We start from the raw sequence: 19969 nt of genomic DNA, 5'->3' as shown, positions 1-19969 counted from the left end.
AGTTCTATGCTTTAGAGTCCAAGTCTGAAGTGGTTTAGCTAGAGGGAGACAGCAGAATAAGAAGTTCCAGAAGTGTGCAAGAGATGCTTGCAGTATGCTTGGTCTTTCTTCCCTCATAATGGTTCCACCAGGTGGAAGGTTGATAAAAATCTGTAACCAAATGGACAGAAGCAACAATGGGTCCATTGTTCGTGTGCACTAGTAGAATTCTACTAGTTTATGTTTTTATTCCAGTTTTGCTGTTTTCTCACAATGCATACATACGATGTAAGTGCTTTTATGCTTTACAAAGTAAACCTAGAATGTAAAGCCTAAGGTTTTTGTAATCAGCATATATTACATTACATTTAGTATCAGTGAAAACATGCAAGACAAGATGGTTTGAAAATCATAAAATGAGAAATTCATTTTTAGTCAAGTTATTAATGAACTTCCAAAAACTGATGTTGCATTTAGTCCATTAGGTGAAATACACAATTGCAAAACAGAGAAAAGAAAACAAGTGTTAGTCAGAGGTGGAATAATGAAAACAGTGTAATAAAACAGTGTGGTAACAGCAAGGAGATGTTTATTTACTTTGTGTTAGATCTGTTAAACCTTTTTCTCTTGTTTGTATTCTCCCTTTATAAGCTTTTTTTTTTTTTAAATTTAATAACTAAAACATTCTCTCACTTTATTTATCTACCTTTCTCTCCCTGACAGACACATACTCCCCAGGGAGCTGCAGTGATTTCATTTGGAAGAGTTAACTCAGTCAGATCGTGCCGTGTTCCATCACATCCATGAGCACCCGAGCCACTCCCAGTTTCCTGCATCTGTATAATTTCTGCCTTGTGCTGACTGTAATTTCTTTGAGGGGGAGGAGTTACATGAAATTCATGACCTAATTGCTCTTAATAACTTTGGCACACAGAGAAAATGTATTTTGCACATAATAATTACAGTAATGATGTAAACCATAGCTTTTAAAACATGGCATAACTTATTTTAAAATACAGTAAAATACAATAGAAGAAGCTAAATGATTAAACAAATTTGATTTTAAAACCTAATTTAAAGATGACAGTTGTATTTGCTGAGTCTAAATCTCTGTGACTTCAAACACATGCTGTTAATCACTCACTACTTCCCCATTTAAATATCAGCTTATTTACTCCTAATTGGGGTGACAGTTATTTCTCTGCTACATTTATTAATATCCTCCATGTTTAACCATGTCATCAAGTCTTAAAGTCAAGCATTACTGTTTGAAATGTAGGCAGTATTTCAATTCAATTCAGTTCAATTCAATTTTATTTATATAGCGCCAAATCACAACAAACAGTCACCTCAAGGCATTTTATATTGTAAGGAAAAGACCCTACAAAAATTACAGAGAAAATCCAACAGTCAAAACCACCCCAAGCACTTGGCCAAACTGGGAAGAAAAAAACTCCTTTAACAGGAAGAAACCCTTGGCACAACCAGGCTCAGGAAGGGGCAGTCATCTCCACGACCAGTTGGGGCTGGAGGAGAGAAACAGGACAAAAGACACACTGTGGAAGAGAGTCAGAGATTAATAATAACTAATGATTAAATGCAGAGTGGTGTAAATGCAGAGTAAAAGAGGTGATTGACAAGAACACTCAGTTCATCACTCTGAGACAAGATCTTTCTAATTTTAGAAATATTCCACAAAGGCAAAAAAAAAGCAGTCCCACATATTTGTTTAATATATGCATTGAAGGACATATCCTGGTCAAAAATTCTCACAGTGTTAGTGGAAGCCAAAGTAATGCAATCTAGTATAAGTATCTGGTTAGACATCATGTTTCTAAAATTTGTGGGGCCGAGAACAAGAATTTCAGTTTTCTCTTAATTTAGAAGCAGGAAATTAGTCATCCAGGCCTTTATGTCTTTAAGACATTCCTGCAGTTTAACTAACTGATGTGTATCATCTGGCTTCATGGATAGATAAAGCTGGGTATCATCTGCAATAATATTGAAAATGTATGCAATGCTTTCTAATAGTACTGCTTAAGGGAAGCATGTATAATGTAAATAAATCAGTCCTAGGAGAGAACCCTGTGAAACACCATAATTAACCTTGTGTGTGAAGAAGACTCCCCATTTACATGAACAAATTGGAGTTTATTCGATAAATATGATTCAAACCACTGTAGCGCAGTACCTTTAATAACTATGGCATTCTCTAATCTCTGTAATAAAATGTTGTGGTCAACAGTATCAAAAGCTGCACTGAGGTCCAACAGGACAAGCACAGCGAGGAGTCCACTGTCAGAAGCCATGAGTGAAGATCATTTGTAACCTTCACTAATGCTGTTTCTGTACTGTGACGAATCCTGAAACCTGACTGAAACTCTTCAAATAAACAATTCCTCTGCAGCTGTTTTACAACTACTCTTTCAAGAATTTTTGAGAGAAAAGGAAGGTTGGAGATTACCCTATAACTAGCTAAGACAGCTGGGTCTAGTGATGGCTTTTTAAGTATGGTTTAATTACTGCCACCTTAAAAGCCTGTGGTACAAAGCCAACTAATAAAGACAGATTGATCATATTTAAGATTGAAGCATTAATTAATGGAAAGACTTCTTTGAGCCATCTAGTAGGAATGGGATCTAATAAACATGTTGATGGTTTGGAAGAAGTAACTATTGACGTTAACTCAGAAAGATCAATTGGAGAGAGAGTCCAAACAAATACCAGCAGTTCTGAAAGCAGCCAAACATGAAGATATGTCTTTTGTTGATATTTATGAATAATTTTTTCTCTAATGGTTAAATTTTAATTGTATCCAAACTTCACTTTAGTGATCATTTAATTAATATTTTTTTTTCTTATTTCAGTTTTAGCATGCAAATAAGAAAAATGGTCTGCTTGATAATACAGAAACCAAAATAGTATACCTTTAATAAAGATACACTTCTTGATCTGATGCTCATACTGTCCTGTTACTTTACTCTGGAAGACAGCAGACAACATGTAAATCTAAGTGTTGGGTTTTAAAAGTTCAGTCTTTCAACTAATAATCAAACAACATAAAAAACAGATATTTTGAACACATCGGCTGTTGAGTCAGCACCATAAGAACATCTGTGGAAACAGCTGGTATTTTTTTAAGCGCCAAGGATTTTGAAAAATTATGGTTAATGTCAAAACCATTATATTCACACTAGACCACTTAAAGTGGAGCTATTAAGCTAATTTCCAAATTCATATTTTTAGTTTTAAACTTTACTAGAGTAGCTTTGCATTATTCACGGTTCTAAACCTATAATGGATCTTTGTTGTAACAATGCTGCTTGGCAATAAATCTTACATTGTTGGAAAGCCTCTTTATTTTCCCTTAAATGGTGCCTAATTTTTAAGAAATGTGCATTCATGGGTTGAGCAGATGAGTATGTGGGTGTCACCCATGAAAAACTTGCGAAATCTTCTCTGCCAAAGACTGTGAAAGACCCATTGTCAAGAAGCATTTACAGTCTCACACATCGCCAAGATTTACTAAATCTTTAAAAAACATTTTTGTCATTTTATTTTATTTATTTATTTTTAATTAATTAGTTAATTAATTTCTGTGGCTGAACTGAATTACTTTTTCTGGAGAGCTCATAAAAGAAATCCTGGCACTGATCATAGTATGACAATCTTTCATAGTGTCGAACGCGCTTCTGGAGGCAGCCTATCAGCTGTCAGTTTATCGCCTCCTCGCTGCTGATTGGCCGACTCGTGGAGGAATAGGATGTCGGGACAGCAAAGATGTCCGCGCTCATTTGAAAACCTGCTGTAGCGGAATACGGAGTTTGACACTTGTTTTTATGTTGATACGGGTGACAACATTGTGCTCAAGCAAGGCTCATTGAAAGGAAAGATAAGGACTCCGCGACAAGGGCCAGACTATTCCTTACTATCAGGTTAGCAGCTAAATGTCTCCCTGTAAATTCAAAGCTAGCTGTAGCTAACAGTGGCTGGCATGCTAATCGAGCCGCTCTGATGGTGGTTTAGTGTTAGCATGCCGGTTCATAGCTCACTGCTAGGCTATTTGTTTATGTAATTTACAGCATCTTTGGGATCACAGGGCACCGAGTTTTGTTTGGGGGGATTTTAGGGTGAAAACGTCTAGCTAACTTTTAGCATGTCGCGTCTATCAAAGTCAACAGAAACTTGCTACCCTGGAAATAATGTTGAAAATTGTTTATTGCATTTGTATGCCCTACTGTGTCGTTGCCTCTAACGGTATAGTAATACTACTAAAAGCGCTCGACTGGGACTGTTTCAACCAAACTCAATTGTTGATGTGTTGATAGAGAACAGTACTTAGCCATCAATAATGTAATCGGCCCAAACCCAATCAAGTAAAGATAATTTTCGCAAGATAAGCTTATTTATACCCCATTCGTACTCACTGGTAATTCAAAGTACTTTACACATACTTTAACAGCTAAGAGCACTTTGCACACCAAGGTAAAGTAATATAAAGAGAAACCCAACAGTTTTTGTGAACATCTTGGTTCTTATATAGTGCAATTTACTTGTCTAGGAGGTCTATACTTTATTGTTGTTGTATCAAATAATGGATCTGAACACTTCGAGCTAAGCTTAGACTAGTATGGCTCTATTTGGTGATGCTCTTCTGTTGTATTATGTCTTTAAAAAAAGTGCTAATTTTTAAATACTGTTCTTTGTTCTTTAAACTCTGTTCTTCCCAGAAATAATGCTGATATCTGAAACTCATGTCGGAAGTCGTGTATGAAGAGACAGCCACGATGATTGCCGCAGGGGAATTGCAGTCATTTGTCCCGTTTGGCCGCGAGCACTGCAGGAACCATCCAAACGCCTTCAACCTGCAACTCAGAGAGCTTCAGCCTGCCTCCGAGCTCTGGGCGTCAGATGGTGCTGCTGGCCTGGTGGGGTCCCTGCAGGAAGTCAGTCTGCAGGAGAGAGAGAGGGTGAGAATACACGTTATTATGACCTGTAATTGTTCATAATGGGAGCTGGTCATCAGACAGTCTTATTTCGTGGATAAACTTAATTGTTCACGGCATCTGCTCGTCAGAGGAGTTGGTCCATATTAAACAGTAAAGACATGAGAGAAAACTGGGACATACAATACAACTGAGGGGCATAAAGTTAATTTTTCATTATTACAGCTTTAGTTGCTTTACATCTTTATTCCATTAGCATTTTCTTTGAATTTGTTTTTTAAAAGTAATATATCAATGTGGTAGTTAGAAGAGTGCTGCATCACTTTACATTTCACAAAATTAATACTTAATGTATAGTTAAGCACAAATGTGGTTTTGATTTGGTTTTTGTGTTGAACTAATGGATGTGTGGTGAATGGCAGGAATTTTGGCAGCTGAGGAAGGGCTGCAAGGGAGTCAAAGAGGAGAATGTAGAATTTGAAGAAGAACTCTATGCAGCGGGAAACGTGGTTGTCTGGAGCCAGGGCAGTCGGGCACAAGCCTCCAGTGTATATAAGGCCTTCACGGTTGACAGCCCAGTGCAGCAGGTCTGTTTAAGAAATTTTTCTGTACTACATGGTCTCTCATAATTGTGCTTTGCCATTCTTATGTCTGAAGGCAAATATGAGAGACTGTACTGATTTCTGTCAGGAATCAAAATGGCTTTTGCTGTGAATCATATTACATTCATCTTCAAATTTATATGTGGATATATTTAAAACAGTCTTTTCAGACATTGTAAAAATTCATGATGATTATCAGGATTTTGTGCTCTAAGAGGAGAAACCTTTTTTTATTATCTACAGGCCTTATGGTGTAACTTTGGTGTTCCTCACAACAAGAAAGAAGGTATTGTGCCATTATTTTGTGTCCAATTATTGCTTATTCATATTTCAGTTCTGCTGAACAAAATGCACATTGTGTTTAATATTTTGCAGAGGAAGAAGTGGAGCACACAGTGTGTATTGTCCAAAGTAGCTGTGTTAACGTTCACACTGTGACTGGAAAAGACTTCATCTCACCACTGCCTTTCCAGGTGAGGTGTAGAGCGATAGTAATGGGGGAATGTTTATGTCCACAGAAAGAGATTTTTCTACACATGAGCCAGAAAACTGGATTCACCCATTCTGTGTGACTTATAAAATGTGAGTGTCAGTGTAGCAAGAGGCTCCACTACCGCAACACAGATACTCTCAGAACACAGCAAAACACAAATTTTTATTTTCCAAGACACACATACACGTTAAGTAACACAAAATATGCACCTGTTGAAAGTTCCTTCTTCTAGGGTGAACTCTCTGTAAACAATAACTTGGGCTTCTTTGGCAGTCTGTCAGACAGCAGTAGCTGCAGGCTTCTCTGTGTGTGTCTCCCAGGTTCCAGCAAACTGTTGATGAATAAAAGGAGAAATTGATTCATGGATGCACAACTGGTGTGCCAGTTACTTCCCCTGGCACAACTCTTTAAACAGTACCCCATCTCTCTTCCTACGGCAGAGCTAAAACCACAACCCACTACACTTAGATTAGATATTTCCTAGGGCTGAACCATTTTCTGGTTAACCAATAATAATAATAGAAAATAATAGAATAGTAGAAAGACAATAATAGAATAGTGGGAAGTTTGTGTGTGCATATATGTCATAAATGAATGGAATGATTGTGTGTGTTTCAGTCAGACCACTTGGGGAAATGTTTTTGAGACTGCAGATGCTTTGGTTTTTGGTTTGTGTGTGCATACCTATGTGCATTTAAGGGTTGTGTGTATGTGTATTTGTGTGTGTTTTGCACTCATTAGTCTGTTGCACAGCAACAAAGTATAACTTGATTTAGGGATGTATTTTTACTACAGTGCTGAAAAAAAATTAAAGGAACACTTTGAAAACATATCAGATGTCAATGGGGAAAAAATCATATATATATATATATATATATATATATATATATATATATATATATATATATATATATATATATATATATATATATATATATATATATATATATATATATATATATATATATATATATATATATATATATATATATATATATAATGACACACACACACTGGGTAATATGTTAGGAATGAAAGGATGCCACATCTTTTGATGCGAATGAAAATTGTCAACCTACATAGGGCTGAATTCAAAGACTTCCCTAAAATCAAGATCAGATGAAAAAATAATGCTGCAGGCTAGTCCATTTTGATAAGAGAGATAAGATAAGATAAAACTTTAATGATCCCACGACGGGGAAATTTGCGCATTACAGCAGCTCAGTACAGAGAAAAAATGAAAAGGATGAATAAGAACAAATAACTAAACTAAAACTAAAATAGAATAGAATAAAATAAAATAAAATAGCAAAAAAACTATACACATATACATAAGCACTATATACATAAATATATATATCAATGTCAATACACACATTTACATATACACACATATACACCACATCAAAAAATATACAGATATCAAAATATTATATATATTTGTAGCCGGTAAGGTACATAGCATACACGGTATGCATTATATGGGTGAGTGTAATAAATAAAATGTATCTGGACTGTATGGATAAAGTGATTGCAGAGGAGGTAAAGTGTTCAAGTGACTCAAGACGTTATGATGCGTTATACAGTCTAACTGCTGTTGGGATGAATGACCTGCGAAAGCGCTCCTTCCTGCAGTGAGGATGTTTTAGTCTCTGACTGAAGGAGCTGCTCAGCTCACCCACGGTCTCATGCAGAGGGTGATGGGGGTTGTTCATGATGGATGTCAGCTTTGCCAACATCCTCCTCTCACCCATCACCATCACAGACTCTAGAGGACATCCCAACACAGAGCTAGACCTCCGCACCAGTTTGTCGATCCTGCTTCTGTCCCTTTCGGTGCATCCACCCCCCCCAGCAGGCCACTGCGTAGAAAAGGGCAGATGCTACCACTGTGTCATAAAAGGTCTTTAACAGAGTCCTGCAGACACCAAAGGACCTCAGTCTCCTCAGCAGGTGTAGTCGACTCTGGCCCTTCTTATACAGGACGTCTGTGTTTGTACTCCAGTCCAGGTTGTTATTGAGATGAACACCCAGGTACTTGTAGGAGACCACTGTCTCAATGTCCTTTCCCTGGATGTTCACCGGTGCTGTAGGGGGTGGCTTCCTCCTGAAGTCTATAACCATCTCCTTCGTCTTGCTGGCATTGATTTGCAGTGCGTTGTTCTCACACCAGCCAACAAAGTCACTGCTGACCCCCCCCTGTATTCCTGGTCGTTCCCATCTGATACACATCCGATGATGGCCGTGTCATCTGAGAACTTCTGTAGGTGGCAGTGGTCTGAATTGTACCTGAAATCTGAGGTGTACAGACTGAAGAGAAAGGGTGAGAGGACCGTGCCCTGTGGCGCCCCCGTGCTGCAGACTACTACATCGGACACACAGTGAAATTTAATTTGGTGAAATTTAATTGCAGCAACTCAAAGTGGTACTCAGTAGTTTGTATGGCCCCCACATGCTTGTATGCACTCCTAACAACAATGAAGCATGTTTCTAACAAGACAATGGATGGTGTCCTGGGGGAACTCCTCCCAGATCTGGACCAGGGCATCACTGAGCTTCTGAACAGTCTGAAGTGCAACCTGGCAGCATCAAATGTACAGAAATGTAATGTCCCAGAGGCGATTTATTGGATGCAGGCGAGGTTGGGGGGCCAGTCAATGGTATCAATTCCTTCATCCTTCAGGAACTGCCTGATGTGACTGCCAGGTATTATCCCCATGCCTAATGGCAGTCAGCGTACCATTGCCTAGCCTTTAGTGGTCTGTGTGTCCCTCCATTGATATGCCTCCCCAGATCATCACTGACCCATCACCAAGCTGGTCATCAATTCTGGTATTCTATGGCAAATGCCAATCAGGCTCCATGGTGATGGGCAGTGAGCACAGGGCCCACTAGAGGACATCGGGCCCTTGGGCCACCCTCATGAAGTCTGTTTCTGATTGTTTGGTCAGACATTCACACCAGTTGCTTGCTGGAGGTCATTTGTAGGGTTCTGGCAGTGCTCATCCTGTTCCTCTTTGCACAAAGGAGCATAAACCGGTCCTGCTGATGGGTTAAGAACCTTCTACAGCCCTGCCCAGCTCTCCTAGAGTTAACTGCCTGGCTCCTGGAATTTCCTTCATGCTCTTGAGTCTGCTGGGAGACACAGCAACCTTCTGGCAATGGCACATCCTGGAGGAAGTGGACTATTTGTTCAACCTCTGTAGGGTACAGATATCAACTCATGCTACTAGTAGTGACACTAGATACAGACATTTCGACACTGTGTCAAGTGTCTGAAACGCAGCTGTTTCCAAACACTGCTCTGAAGTGTGGTTCAAAACGTGAGGTTTTGGTGAATCTGACCCCAGCATATTTGCTGTTTCTAGGCAGTTTTTTTTTTTTTTTACCACTGTCATTTAGGCTGGGTCTTGTAATGATCAAATTAATGTTTTTGATGCTACTGCTTCTCTTTTTTACAAGTGGCTATGCACACACATATAAAAGAAAACAATACCCTATCTCTCAGTATTATTTTTGCTGTGGATTGTGAAGACCAGTAGCTGAAACTGATTAACAACCCACTCTTCTACTTAACTGACCAGATCAATATCCCAGAAGTTTAATTAACTTGATGCTATACTCTGATTTAAAAAGTGTTCCTTTATTTTTTTTTTTGAGTAGTGTAGTTTTGAAGTGTGAGCAGTGTGAAGTTGGTGATAGTGTTGGAAAGGTTTGACACCCACTCTTACTAAATAACTGAATTTATTTAAATGCAAATAAGCAGCGGGTTGGTGTTACGAGCAAAGCAAGAAACTCCTTGTGAGAGCCTTTGTGGCAGGAAGCATCCCCACTGCTGTGGTGTCCCTAACACTGAATCCCTCAGGGTGCTGCACTCTTCTTAACCTTTCAGCTCTCATTTAAAGTTGCAAAGAATGTCATTTCCTTATTAGTTTCAACAGAAAGGTATTTACGATAATGTGAAAATAGTACAAGTAACAGTTTAAGCAACCAAAAAATGTGAATATTGTCAGTTTCTCAAAAGCCAAAAAGCTGGTTATAACAGTCCAAAATGTATTTGATTGTAAACAAGGCTAAGCCAGGGAAAGGAGTATTTCTTTTAGCCATAACAAAATAAAAATCTATGACTTCATTCATGATTATTGGCCAAAATTTAACCAAAGTATACATTTTATTATTTATTGGTCATAATGGGTCAGTGAAAACATAGAGTGCAGTTTTTATGATTTTAAATTGAGCACCGTATGTCAAATCAGAATATAGCAAATATGAAATGTGATGTAAGTTGTTGAATAACAATGAAATTAATACAAATATGACTTTCAAAATTAATAAAATTTGAAAATGGAAGACAATAGAGAATTATTAGCAACTAATTATTATGTAACTCTGCAGTTTCCTTCAGCTTTACTGGATTTATAGTGAGTGTCGGCTCTACAGACTGTATGCTCCCTAACCAGTGCTAAACAGCAAACAGGCACAGTTAGTAACTAGGTTGGGTGAACATAAAGCAGGGGTGGGCAATTCCAGGCCTCGAGGGCCGGTGTCCTGCAGGTTTTAGATGTGTCCCTGATCCAACACACCTGAATCAAATGGCTGAATTACCTCCTCAGTATGCAGTCAAGTTCTCCAGAGTCCTGCTAATGACTTCTATATGTGATTCAGGTGTGTTGGCTCAGGATCACATCTAAAACATGCAGGACACCGGCCTCGAGGCCTGGAGTTGCCCACCCCTGACATAAAGGAACCTTTCCTAACTAAAGAACTAGATATTTTCCACAGAAGTTGGTACGGACTAAAAATAGAGTTTAAAGCAAGCAAATATTAGACTTGGTTTCCACAAGTGTCCAGAAGTCAAATGAGTGGAATAGTCCTGAAACAGCTGGTATCTAAATTGAAAATTCATAGTTACTTGGCTAGTTAAGAACTTCTCTGCCAAGTTGTTTTTAGGTTATGTAGAAGCTTTCTGGATAAGTTGTACTAATGGCATTTCAGTCTGAAACTTTGTGAACACGTTTTTAAAATTGTTGTTGATCCCACACATCAGATGTTAAATATATGTCTTGAGTCTGTCCTGTCTTCTCTTTTCAAGGTCTCAAACGTATGGGCAACAAAGTTTGGACTTCTTATGGAACGGAAAAACACAGCGAATGATGCACAGCTCAGTCCCCCTGGGTACACACTAATGCTGCACACTTATAGTCACGTGCTTGCACAAGCTAATGGCATTTGTTTAGATTATTTAATGCACCCATGTGAAGTAATGTAGTCACAAACGAACATTTCTACAGTGACAATAGCCTCCCATCCCCACACTGACATACATACGCACACATAAACCATGGTATGAGGCATCTAACTGAGGGTTTAATTTCTTTTTCTATACAGGGAACCTCTGCCCACAGTGTTCAGCATGCTGCATCCTCTAGATGAAATTGCACCAGTTGTATGTAAACCTGCAGGTATGAGACATACGCTCTCATCTGTCTTACAATGAAAACCGGTCATATTTTTGCCTGAATTTGTGCATGTTCTTTTTTCCAGGCCAGTTTGAAGGCTCCCGTGTGCAGTATGTGTCTGACTCCACCATGAAGCTAGTGTTTACCTGCTGTCAGCCCTCTATAGTTGTATCATATGACACTGTACAAGGAATACACTCTGTCTGGGCCCTGCGCAAAGTCACGCATGATGTGAGTGATCATGCATACGCACAAACACACTAAAACCAACTAATTTCTCCCTAAAGAAATTCCCTAAATGAAATTCTTTCATCAGGAGCGTTCTACAGTCCTGCGGTGTCCGGCAGAACCAGTCGGCACGCCATTGAGTCTGATGGCTTCAGGCTTTCTAACTTCTCATTTGCGGAATATCTCCCGTCTTGACTCCCCTGGTGGCAGTGGGGCAACTGGGCATGGTCTTGGAACTGGAACAAGGTATTGAAAATGGAGCAGCTTAATTAACTGATTGATAGATAGGCAGAAAATTAGTTGGCATCACTTTAAAATTTTTAGTCATACGAAAGGAAGTGCGTCAGATATCGGGATTGCTGCTTTGTCATACAGACAGAACAATAAAGTGAGAAAAAATAGTCATTAGATGATTTCACAATGAAAATAATTGCAAGTTGAAAACCTTCAGTTGGGCAAGACTTCAACATCAGTGACCACTGAATGGAAGTAAAAGTGACACTTAAATTATTTAAATTTGGCATAATCATAAATGTTACTTCTGTTTACATGCCATTAGATGATCCATCTCTGATCCTTTGCTGTCTGACCATGTTACTGGTTTTTGTCCTGTAGTGGTATTGGTTCCAGCTCTCCTCTCCACTATAGTGCTCTGCATAGCCACCAGAGCAGAATCGTCACATCCTCACCAGGAATTCACTCTCGAGTTCATTCCCCGAGTATATCCAACATGGCTGCCCTTAGGTAAGTTTAACCCTATAAAGCTGAACGTGTCATCAGGGTCACAACATACTTCAAATGTCCCGCTGTTCCCGGACTTCCGGCAACAATTACTGTAATAACCCTATATTGGGTGTGAAGCGCAATTTCTCAGCTTTCAGAAACTGTTTGAATTTTTCTGATAGGACAAACGTCACCTATTTATGGTAATTCAAAGTGCGTTTGATCAGACGTCTCAGTGGTGATATGCTCAGTGTTAACAGCAGGTAAGGGCAGGTCACAGGTGGATCAGCAGCAATCGCCTGGTTATAGGATTAACTTCAAGCTGAAGAGGCCCACTCTTTTCGGACAACACCTACTCAATTAGTTTGTGACAGCAGTGGGCAAATAGGTGAAGACTGAAAAAATAAAACTTAAGGATGTATACACCACCAGAAGTTAAAAACTTGAAGAAAGAAGAAGAAAAGAAAGAGCTTTTATTTGTCACATACATTTACATGCAGTGAAATTCATTCTCTGCATTTAACCCATCACACACATGGAGTATGTAGTACACACAGCACAGCATGGAGCAGGGGGCAGCCAAAGGGCGCCCGGGGAGCAACCTGGGGGGGGTGGGCTTGCTCAGGGACCCACAGTGATGCCAGCCCGAGGATTTGAACCAGGGTCCTCTCAGTGACGAACCCTCTTCTTCTCCCCTAGGCCACCACTCCAGTTTTTTTTTTTTTTTTTTTTTTTTTTTTTTTTTTTTTTTTTTTTTTTAAGAAAGAGCTTGGTTTTGAAAGAGCTTGGTTTAAGAAAGACCATGGTTTTGATCTTTTTCTCTCATCTGCTGTCTCATCTGCTCATCTGCTGTCCTCCTGTCTCAGCCGTGCCCACTCTCCTGGCATGGCAGCTCCATCCTTTTCAGGTGTGGCTCGTTTCAACACATCTTTGCACAGCCCGTCCCCTAGGGGGCACCATGGCTTGTTAGCCTCTCCCAACAGCACTGTCAATGAGACAGTGCTGGTCCCAGAGATGGAACCCATCATACCTGACCTCTGCATGGAGCAGCTGTGGAGTGAGGCAGTCACTGCTGGCTTTCACAGGTAATTAGCAGCACTGAACTCTAACTGACTTCCATTTCTATTTCAAAGTTTGTTCTTGAAAATTTCTAAATTGCTTTTAAGCTTGTAACTCATTGTTGTAATTCTAAATATAAGATTATTGCAAACAATATGCAGTGAAAGCTTTAATGGTGAAACAGTTGCTTGGTAGTCTTTAGCTATTAGTTTGTGTGCAGCGTGTTCTTTTTGTTTGTAAAGTATATAGATATTTTTTTATTATTTGTTGTACAGTTGTTTTTGTTGCTTTTGGCTGTTCTAATTTAGCAGATGCTGCTGTTTGACGTGAGTTTGCACCTCTTTTTACCATTTGTAGGGAAATGAGCAGCCAGGCATCTAAAGTATTCCTGACCTCTGATCTCTGTGAGAATCACTATTTGTGTTTCTTTGTGGAGTCTCACCAACAGCTCAGGTAAACAAACACGCACACGTTTGTTCACACATTCTCTCCACCCTAATTGGTTATAACATCTGAGTTGACAAGTTAACATTCTTTTTCATTATCATTTTATTTTCTGCAGGTGTGTGAAGTTTATTGAGAACAATGATACCTCTCAGCTCATCTTCCCCTCTGTCACAACCATTCCTGCCAAAGATGCAGAGCCTCTGCAGGTACATTACAAAATTCTACTGTTGGAATGTTTACAGGGAAAAGGCAAAATTTGAAAAGGGGAAAACACAGCATGCATAAGAGTCAGGAGTCGGTATCAAGTTATGGTGCTGAACTGGGCTGCAAAATTGTCATTTATGCAGGAAAACCCCTGTAGGCTTGTTGTCCTCAAATTGTTGTGTAGGTGGCATAAAGTGAATAGTGTTTAGGAGGCCTTACTGTATCCTCTTTTTCTTATCCAGTTGATTATAAGTTCTGCAAGATATAATTAAGGTTTTCCTTGCTACCTGCAGAAACCAATATGGGTATATTTAGCTATATGAGATAAATCTCTTCCTCCAAGGACTTTGTTAAAAACTGTAATTAGACTGTAATTACTCTAGATGTCTTTTTAACACAACCTTTACGATGACAGTGCAACTTTGAAATTTTGTAATTTCAAAGATGAATCAGTTCCAGTTTACTTATATTTATACTTCTGTGTTAAATCTATGCCATATGTATGTTGTAACCAGCGATGTCAGTACTTAGTACTTAGTAACGCGTTACTCTAATCTGACAATTTTTTTTTGGTAACGAGTAATCTAACGCGTTACTATTTGCAGTCCAGTAATCAGATTAAAGTTACTTATCCAAGTCACTGTGCGTTACTATTTTTGTCATTTTCCTTAGTACAAAGATATATTTTTGCTTTCTTCTTGTGTCTCGGGGAGTGACGTCTGGCCACTGCGACAATTAAGTCCCGTTTTCAGCATGAGGACAATAACAGCACACAGCGACACAAATGTAAACAATGGAGGGAGGAGAGAGATGCATGTTTTCTAGCTGAAATACAGGCACTATTTTGAGTTTGCGTCAGGTATAAAGATGACAATATCAAGGTTAGTTGTGCACTCTGTGCTGGCGACAAAGTGCTATCTAGCTTCAAAAACACTACATCAAATATGAGGAAACATCTGGAGTCATGGCAAAGTCAAACTTACAGAGCGAGTCGCAACAGGTGGTGCGAAGCAGAGCTGCGGCTAATGCAGGAGCCCCCCCAGCACCCAAACAACAAAAGCTGGAATTCGGTACAAACCAGTAAGTGGGGGAGAGCTGAAAAAGTTGAAAAGCCCTCTACTACAGTATGTAGTAGAGGCTGGTATTGTGCCAAAAAGTGATCGTCTGCCAAACAGCCATTTTCTTTAGTTGCCAAAAAATCATTCCCTGTATTTAAACAGCTGTAAATGACTTGTTGACCTATAATCAGTGAAGCATATATCAAACATATCTCTCAGGAATGATATCAGGTAAAAACAGCATTTATATCACAAGGTAGAAGCTGCAATCAGTTTTTGGCAAAATGACTTTTATATATTTGTTTTGTTTTTTTCCAAGGTAAAAACTGACTTTAAAAATGTCTTTTTTAAACAGAAATCTTTTTCAAAAGCCTGCAGAAATCACAAAAAATATAACATCACAGTTCTATAAAGATATTTGAAGTGGCCAAAAAGCTTTGGATTGATTATAATGTATGTACAATAACACAGACTCCTAAAGATTGTTGAAAAACAGGTTATATATTGTTGAAAAACAGGTTATATATATATATATATATATATATATATAAAAAAGAGTGAATGCTGGGTATGATGTTGGCCACTTACGTAGGTCACATTGTAGGCTTTACGAAGATTTACTGCAGATGTCTAAACTGACCATTACAAGTAGATGGCTTGAGTGGCAGTGGCGCAGTGGGTAGGCGCTTGCCTTGCAGCTGGAGGGTTGCCAGTTCGAGCCCCTGTCCCTGCGCTGCGTTGTGTCCTTGGGCAAGACACTTAAATCACATTGCCTAAGGGTAGTGCTGATCTCTGGCTGCATGACCGCAGATGCTCGTCTCTGGATGAGTGATCTGGAACGATCATTTTGTTGTGTGCCTTGTGTGCACAATGACATTGAGTTGAATCTAACATCTAAGTTGCTTTTACAGATTTAGCCTATTTGAAAATAATTTATAGTAGATAGGTTTTTTTTTGTGTTAGATATTGTTTTATTAAAACTGATAATCATTTCTGTTGAACTTTAAAGAAACAAAGAATTAAAAGGTCTATTACAGTATATTAAGTTGACATGTTTATATTGACGCTTTCCAACATAAAAATCAGTTTTACTGTGATGTTTACTCCTTTCATCGCCAATGTCCCCTGAACCTTGTACATCCACAGTACAGCTTACAAATGCCCTTGGGGCACCTGGTCAACAAAACACATGTAGACTGGATGGTCAAACTCCCATGACCCTCCAGATGGGAGCCTGTTGAGGCTTGAACCTTTCTCACCCTCAGTCTGCTGCTTCAGGATACTCCCGGGCCAGCCTAGCCTGGAAATCCCTTCTTCTGCTGTCTGTGGGAGTTAAATATCCCACGAACAAGGGTCTCCGCCAGGCATTCCCAGTTCACTCACACTCCCTATTTGGGTTTTTCCAGGCCTGTCCAGCAGCCTACCCTACCATCTGATCCAACTCTACTAGGTGGCGATCAGTTTGCAACTCTTGTCGTCTCTAAACCAATATTCAACACATGCAGCTATAGATCAGAAGAGACAACAAGAAAATTTGGTAGCAAGTATGCTTGTGAACCACCTGATACTTGAACATAGCTTTTATGTTTAGTCCACCCCATTAAAGAAGTCCGGTAACGAAATACCTTTCTAGTTGAGGTTAGGTAGACCGTTTTTCCCAGTCTCCCACCTCCAGGTTTCTCCATTATCTTGATAGTCAAACTCCCACCTGCCTGAAGTTCCCCAGGTGGAACCCCTACCAGAATCCACCCAAAGACTCCAAGAAGTCTGAGTACACTGATCTGCTGTTCAGTACATAAGTGCAGACAGTGGTCAGAGCCACAGATTGGTGCTGTGTTGTTTTGACAGAAGGCAAAACTCTGTTGGCCAGTTCCAGCCTTCATCTGGGTAATGACTGGTAGCAGAGATCTAAGTAGCTAAGTTAAGGTTTCTCTGTAGTGTGGCTGGGCTCAGCCTCAAGAACAGGGTAAAGTACGTGGACAGTCTGTAGGATATTGGAGTAGAGCTGCTGCTCGTTTTTTGTCAAAAGGAGCCAGTTGCAGTGGTTCAGGCTTCTGATCAGGCTGTCTTGTGGCACCCAGGAGGTGTGCCCAATTAGGAGGAGACTCCCGTATTGGCTCACAGCTTGCTTATATATTATTTTGCCTGGGAACACCATCAGGAGGAACTTGAAGTTGTTGCCACGGAGAAGGACGTCTGAAAATACCACTGTGACCTGACTTTAGATAAGCAAAAAATGACTGATGGACATGCTCAAGTTGTTGGATGACTTTCAGCAACATTGAAACATTAGTCCTTACCATTTAGGGAAATCTTTAGGCAAATTCTAATACAAATTAAATTTACTGACCAACTTTATTAACGCAGCATCAAAAACCGGGTTTAAATGGCAACTCATAAAATATTTGAGTTGCAATGTCTTTTTGTCCTTTTATTTTTGAACTTTTTAATTTGTTTGGGTTACCTTTTGTCTGCGGTTATTTAATGTATCCTCTGTTGGGTGATGCAAGTTTAAGTTTTGGAACTGTTGACTTATATTTTTTGATTATCAGTTTCAATTTTTAAGTAATTTTTCTGTCATGCATGTTTACATGGTTCTAGCATCTAGCTTGAATATTTGAAAATTTGCTTAGTATTCTGTAATAGTAAGCTGAATGCTTTTTTCTGTTAACACTTACAGTAATTGTTGAGACGTTTCTGGCATTTTAGTGACATTAAACATGTTTCTGACAATGAAACTTTGTTCCTCAGAATATAGATGCTATGCTGGTTCTGGAGGCCTGTGGTAGTTTGGTTCTCTACACGGGAATCACCAGGGTAAGTATAGACTGAAGCCATGATTATAATCATGACAACAGTTTGATACACATCTTTGCTTACTGTAGATAGAAATTGATTTTTCAGATTATAATTATGTACTGAATCATGTGATGGCTTTCTTGGTGGTCCTTTAGGTCAGCAAGGTATTTGTGCCTGGACTCTTGTCACCCTCCTTCAGCCTGACCAACCACCTCCCTCACCGCAGCACTCCAGTAGAGACTGTCAGTACACCAGCTAATGCTGGCAGTAGGCATCTCCAGAGACTGGACGAGGTATTAGCATGTGCTGCACTGTTCTTTATGTATATATAGGTTTTTCTCTGTATGCACCTCTGCTAACTCCTTTGATTCACCTCTATGAATTAACCCATCTCCTTCAGGATGCCATGCCTTCACCAGTGACAGGGCTGAGGGGTCCAAACATTAAACACCATGAAGCTTCTTTTTGGAGGACTACGCATTTCCACAAGCGACACCCTACATTCATGCCTTGCGCGATCCTGTCTGCAATCGGGTCACTCTGGTAGGTTTCTGTGTTTCTTTCCAGTAGAAAAACAAACCTTTGGCTACCTGTAAAATCTGATAAACATTCAAAATTGAGTACACTCTACTTCACATTGAGGGTTTAGGGTTTCTTATGGCTCAACTGGACGAACAAAGCAAAATACAGGTTCAAGTTAATGTTTGGAATTCATATTTTTTGCTTATCAGATTATGCGAGCAATTATACACAGTTGATTTTTATGGGAAAAGCATAGTCGGACTTTTCTGGTGCAAACTAAAAAAAAAAAAAAAAAAAAAAAGATGAGTGTCAGCTGTCAATCCAGTGGAGGGTAAAAATGCAGGGTAAAAGTGAACTTTGGACTGACTATTATTGCTGCTGCACAGTGCAAGAGTCTCCCTTCGGGTGTTCTAGTTGGTAATGTTTTTGTGTGTCTGCACAAGTGATTCAGGCCCATTCATATTTGTGAATGACTGTCACAAAGCAAAGCTGTTTGTGTTTCTGCCTCTTGGAATAATCCTGTCAGACTTGGTCTAGACACTCTGTTCAGCTCCAGGACTTTACAACTTTATACTTTATTCTCTGTCACACACCAGCAAAACGTCACTGTTTCTCTGCCTCGTACATCAGCAGAAAGCTTTATGTCTGCAGGCTGCTGCTCTTTTGGCTTCACTCATTGAATTTCTCTTTGAGACCCCGATGTGTCAATCCAGAGGCTAATTGTTGCTAATGCAACTCACTGGAGTTTTGAAAAGACCAGCGCCTGTTGATTTTCACATTAAGGTTTCTCTGGTGAAAAGATGACAAGAACAGGACAAAACCTGCTGGAGAAAATGTGACAAGAGGTTTTGGTCTGTTTTTCATCTAGAACACAGCTGTTCAAAATAATTGAAATATACAGTTACAATCATGGTTGTCAGAGCTGCATGTTCTCAGTTACTTACTTGGTTATTTTTCCAGGTCATGATATCAGCTGTGATGCTTTAGTTTTTAGTGCATGTTTCATTCAAACTGAGTATTCTAATGGACTGATATGCTATGCATGTAATTGCTTTTTACCAGGGTCAAAAATGGAAAGGCTTTCTGATTAAGTAATTGTGCTTTAATTGTATTTTTTATGTAAGAAGATATATATATATATATATATATATATATATATATATATATATATATATATATATATATATATATATATATATATATATATATATATATATATATATATATATATATATATATATAAAATAGCTGCAGGAGAAGAAACATTTGGAATTACTGCAACTTGTGACTTGTTTATTCATAAAGTTTTGGAATCAGGAAATACTAAGTGAACCTTTTAATTTATAACTTATAGAGTTTTCTTTAGTATTAACAATCCCCGTCAGCTGCTTCTGAGAGTTCAGCAGGAGCATCAGCAGGAAGAATTTTTGGAGCATTCCCCCCAGCACTA

The 19969-nt window shown here is 39.1% G+C and overlaps 1 protein-coding gene across 1 annotated transcript in view; it reads left to right on the top strand.

Moving 5' to 3' along the window:
- The first annotated feature begins 3740 nt into the window (after positions 1-3740).
- Positions 3741-19969, top strand: part of LOC115793103 (anaphase-promoting complex subunit 1) — a 76376-nt gene continuing 60147 nt past the window's right edge. Inside the window, 17 exon segments of the mRNA XM_030747867.1 lie at positions 3741-3914; positions 4710-4949; positions 5348-5512; positions 5771-5813; positions 5903-6000; positions 11113-11195; positions 11409-11482; positions 11565-11710; positions 11796-11953; positions 12323-12451; positions 13297-13515; positions 13847-13942; positions 14052-14142; positions 17950-18015; positions 18153-18290; positions 18398-18455; positions 18458-18540. Coding sequence (XP_030603727.1) covers positions 4734-4949; positions 5348-5512; positions 5771-5813; positions 5903-6000; positions 11113-11195; positions 11409-11482; positions 11565-11710; positions 11796-11953; positions 12323-12451; positions 13297-13515; positions 13847-13942; positions 14052-14142; positions 17950-18015; positions 18153-18290; positions 18398-18455; positions 18458-18540 — 1863 coding nt within the window. The 5' untranslated portion in view covers positions 3741-3914; positions 4710-4733.

Source organism: Archocentrus centrarchus, chromosome 15 (assembly GCF_007364275.1).
Source record: "Archocentrus centrarchus isolate MPI-CPG fArcCen1 chromosome 15, fArcCen1, whole genome shotgun sequence".
NCBI classification, from domain to species: Eukaryota; Metazoa; Chordata; class Actinopteri; order Cichliformes; family Cichlidae; genus Archocentrus; species Archocentrus centrarchus.
This window is presented reverse-complemented; position numbering and strand designations above follow the sequence as displayed.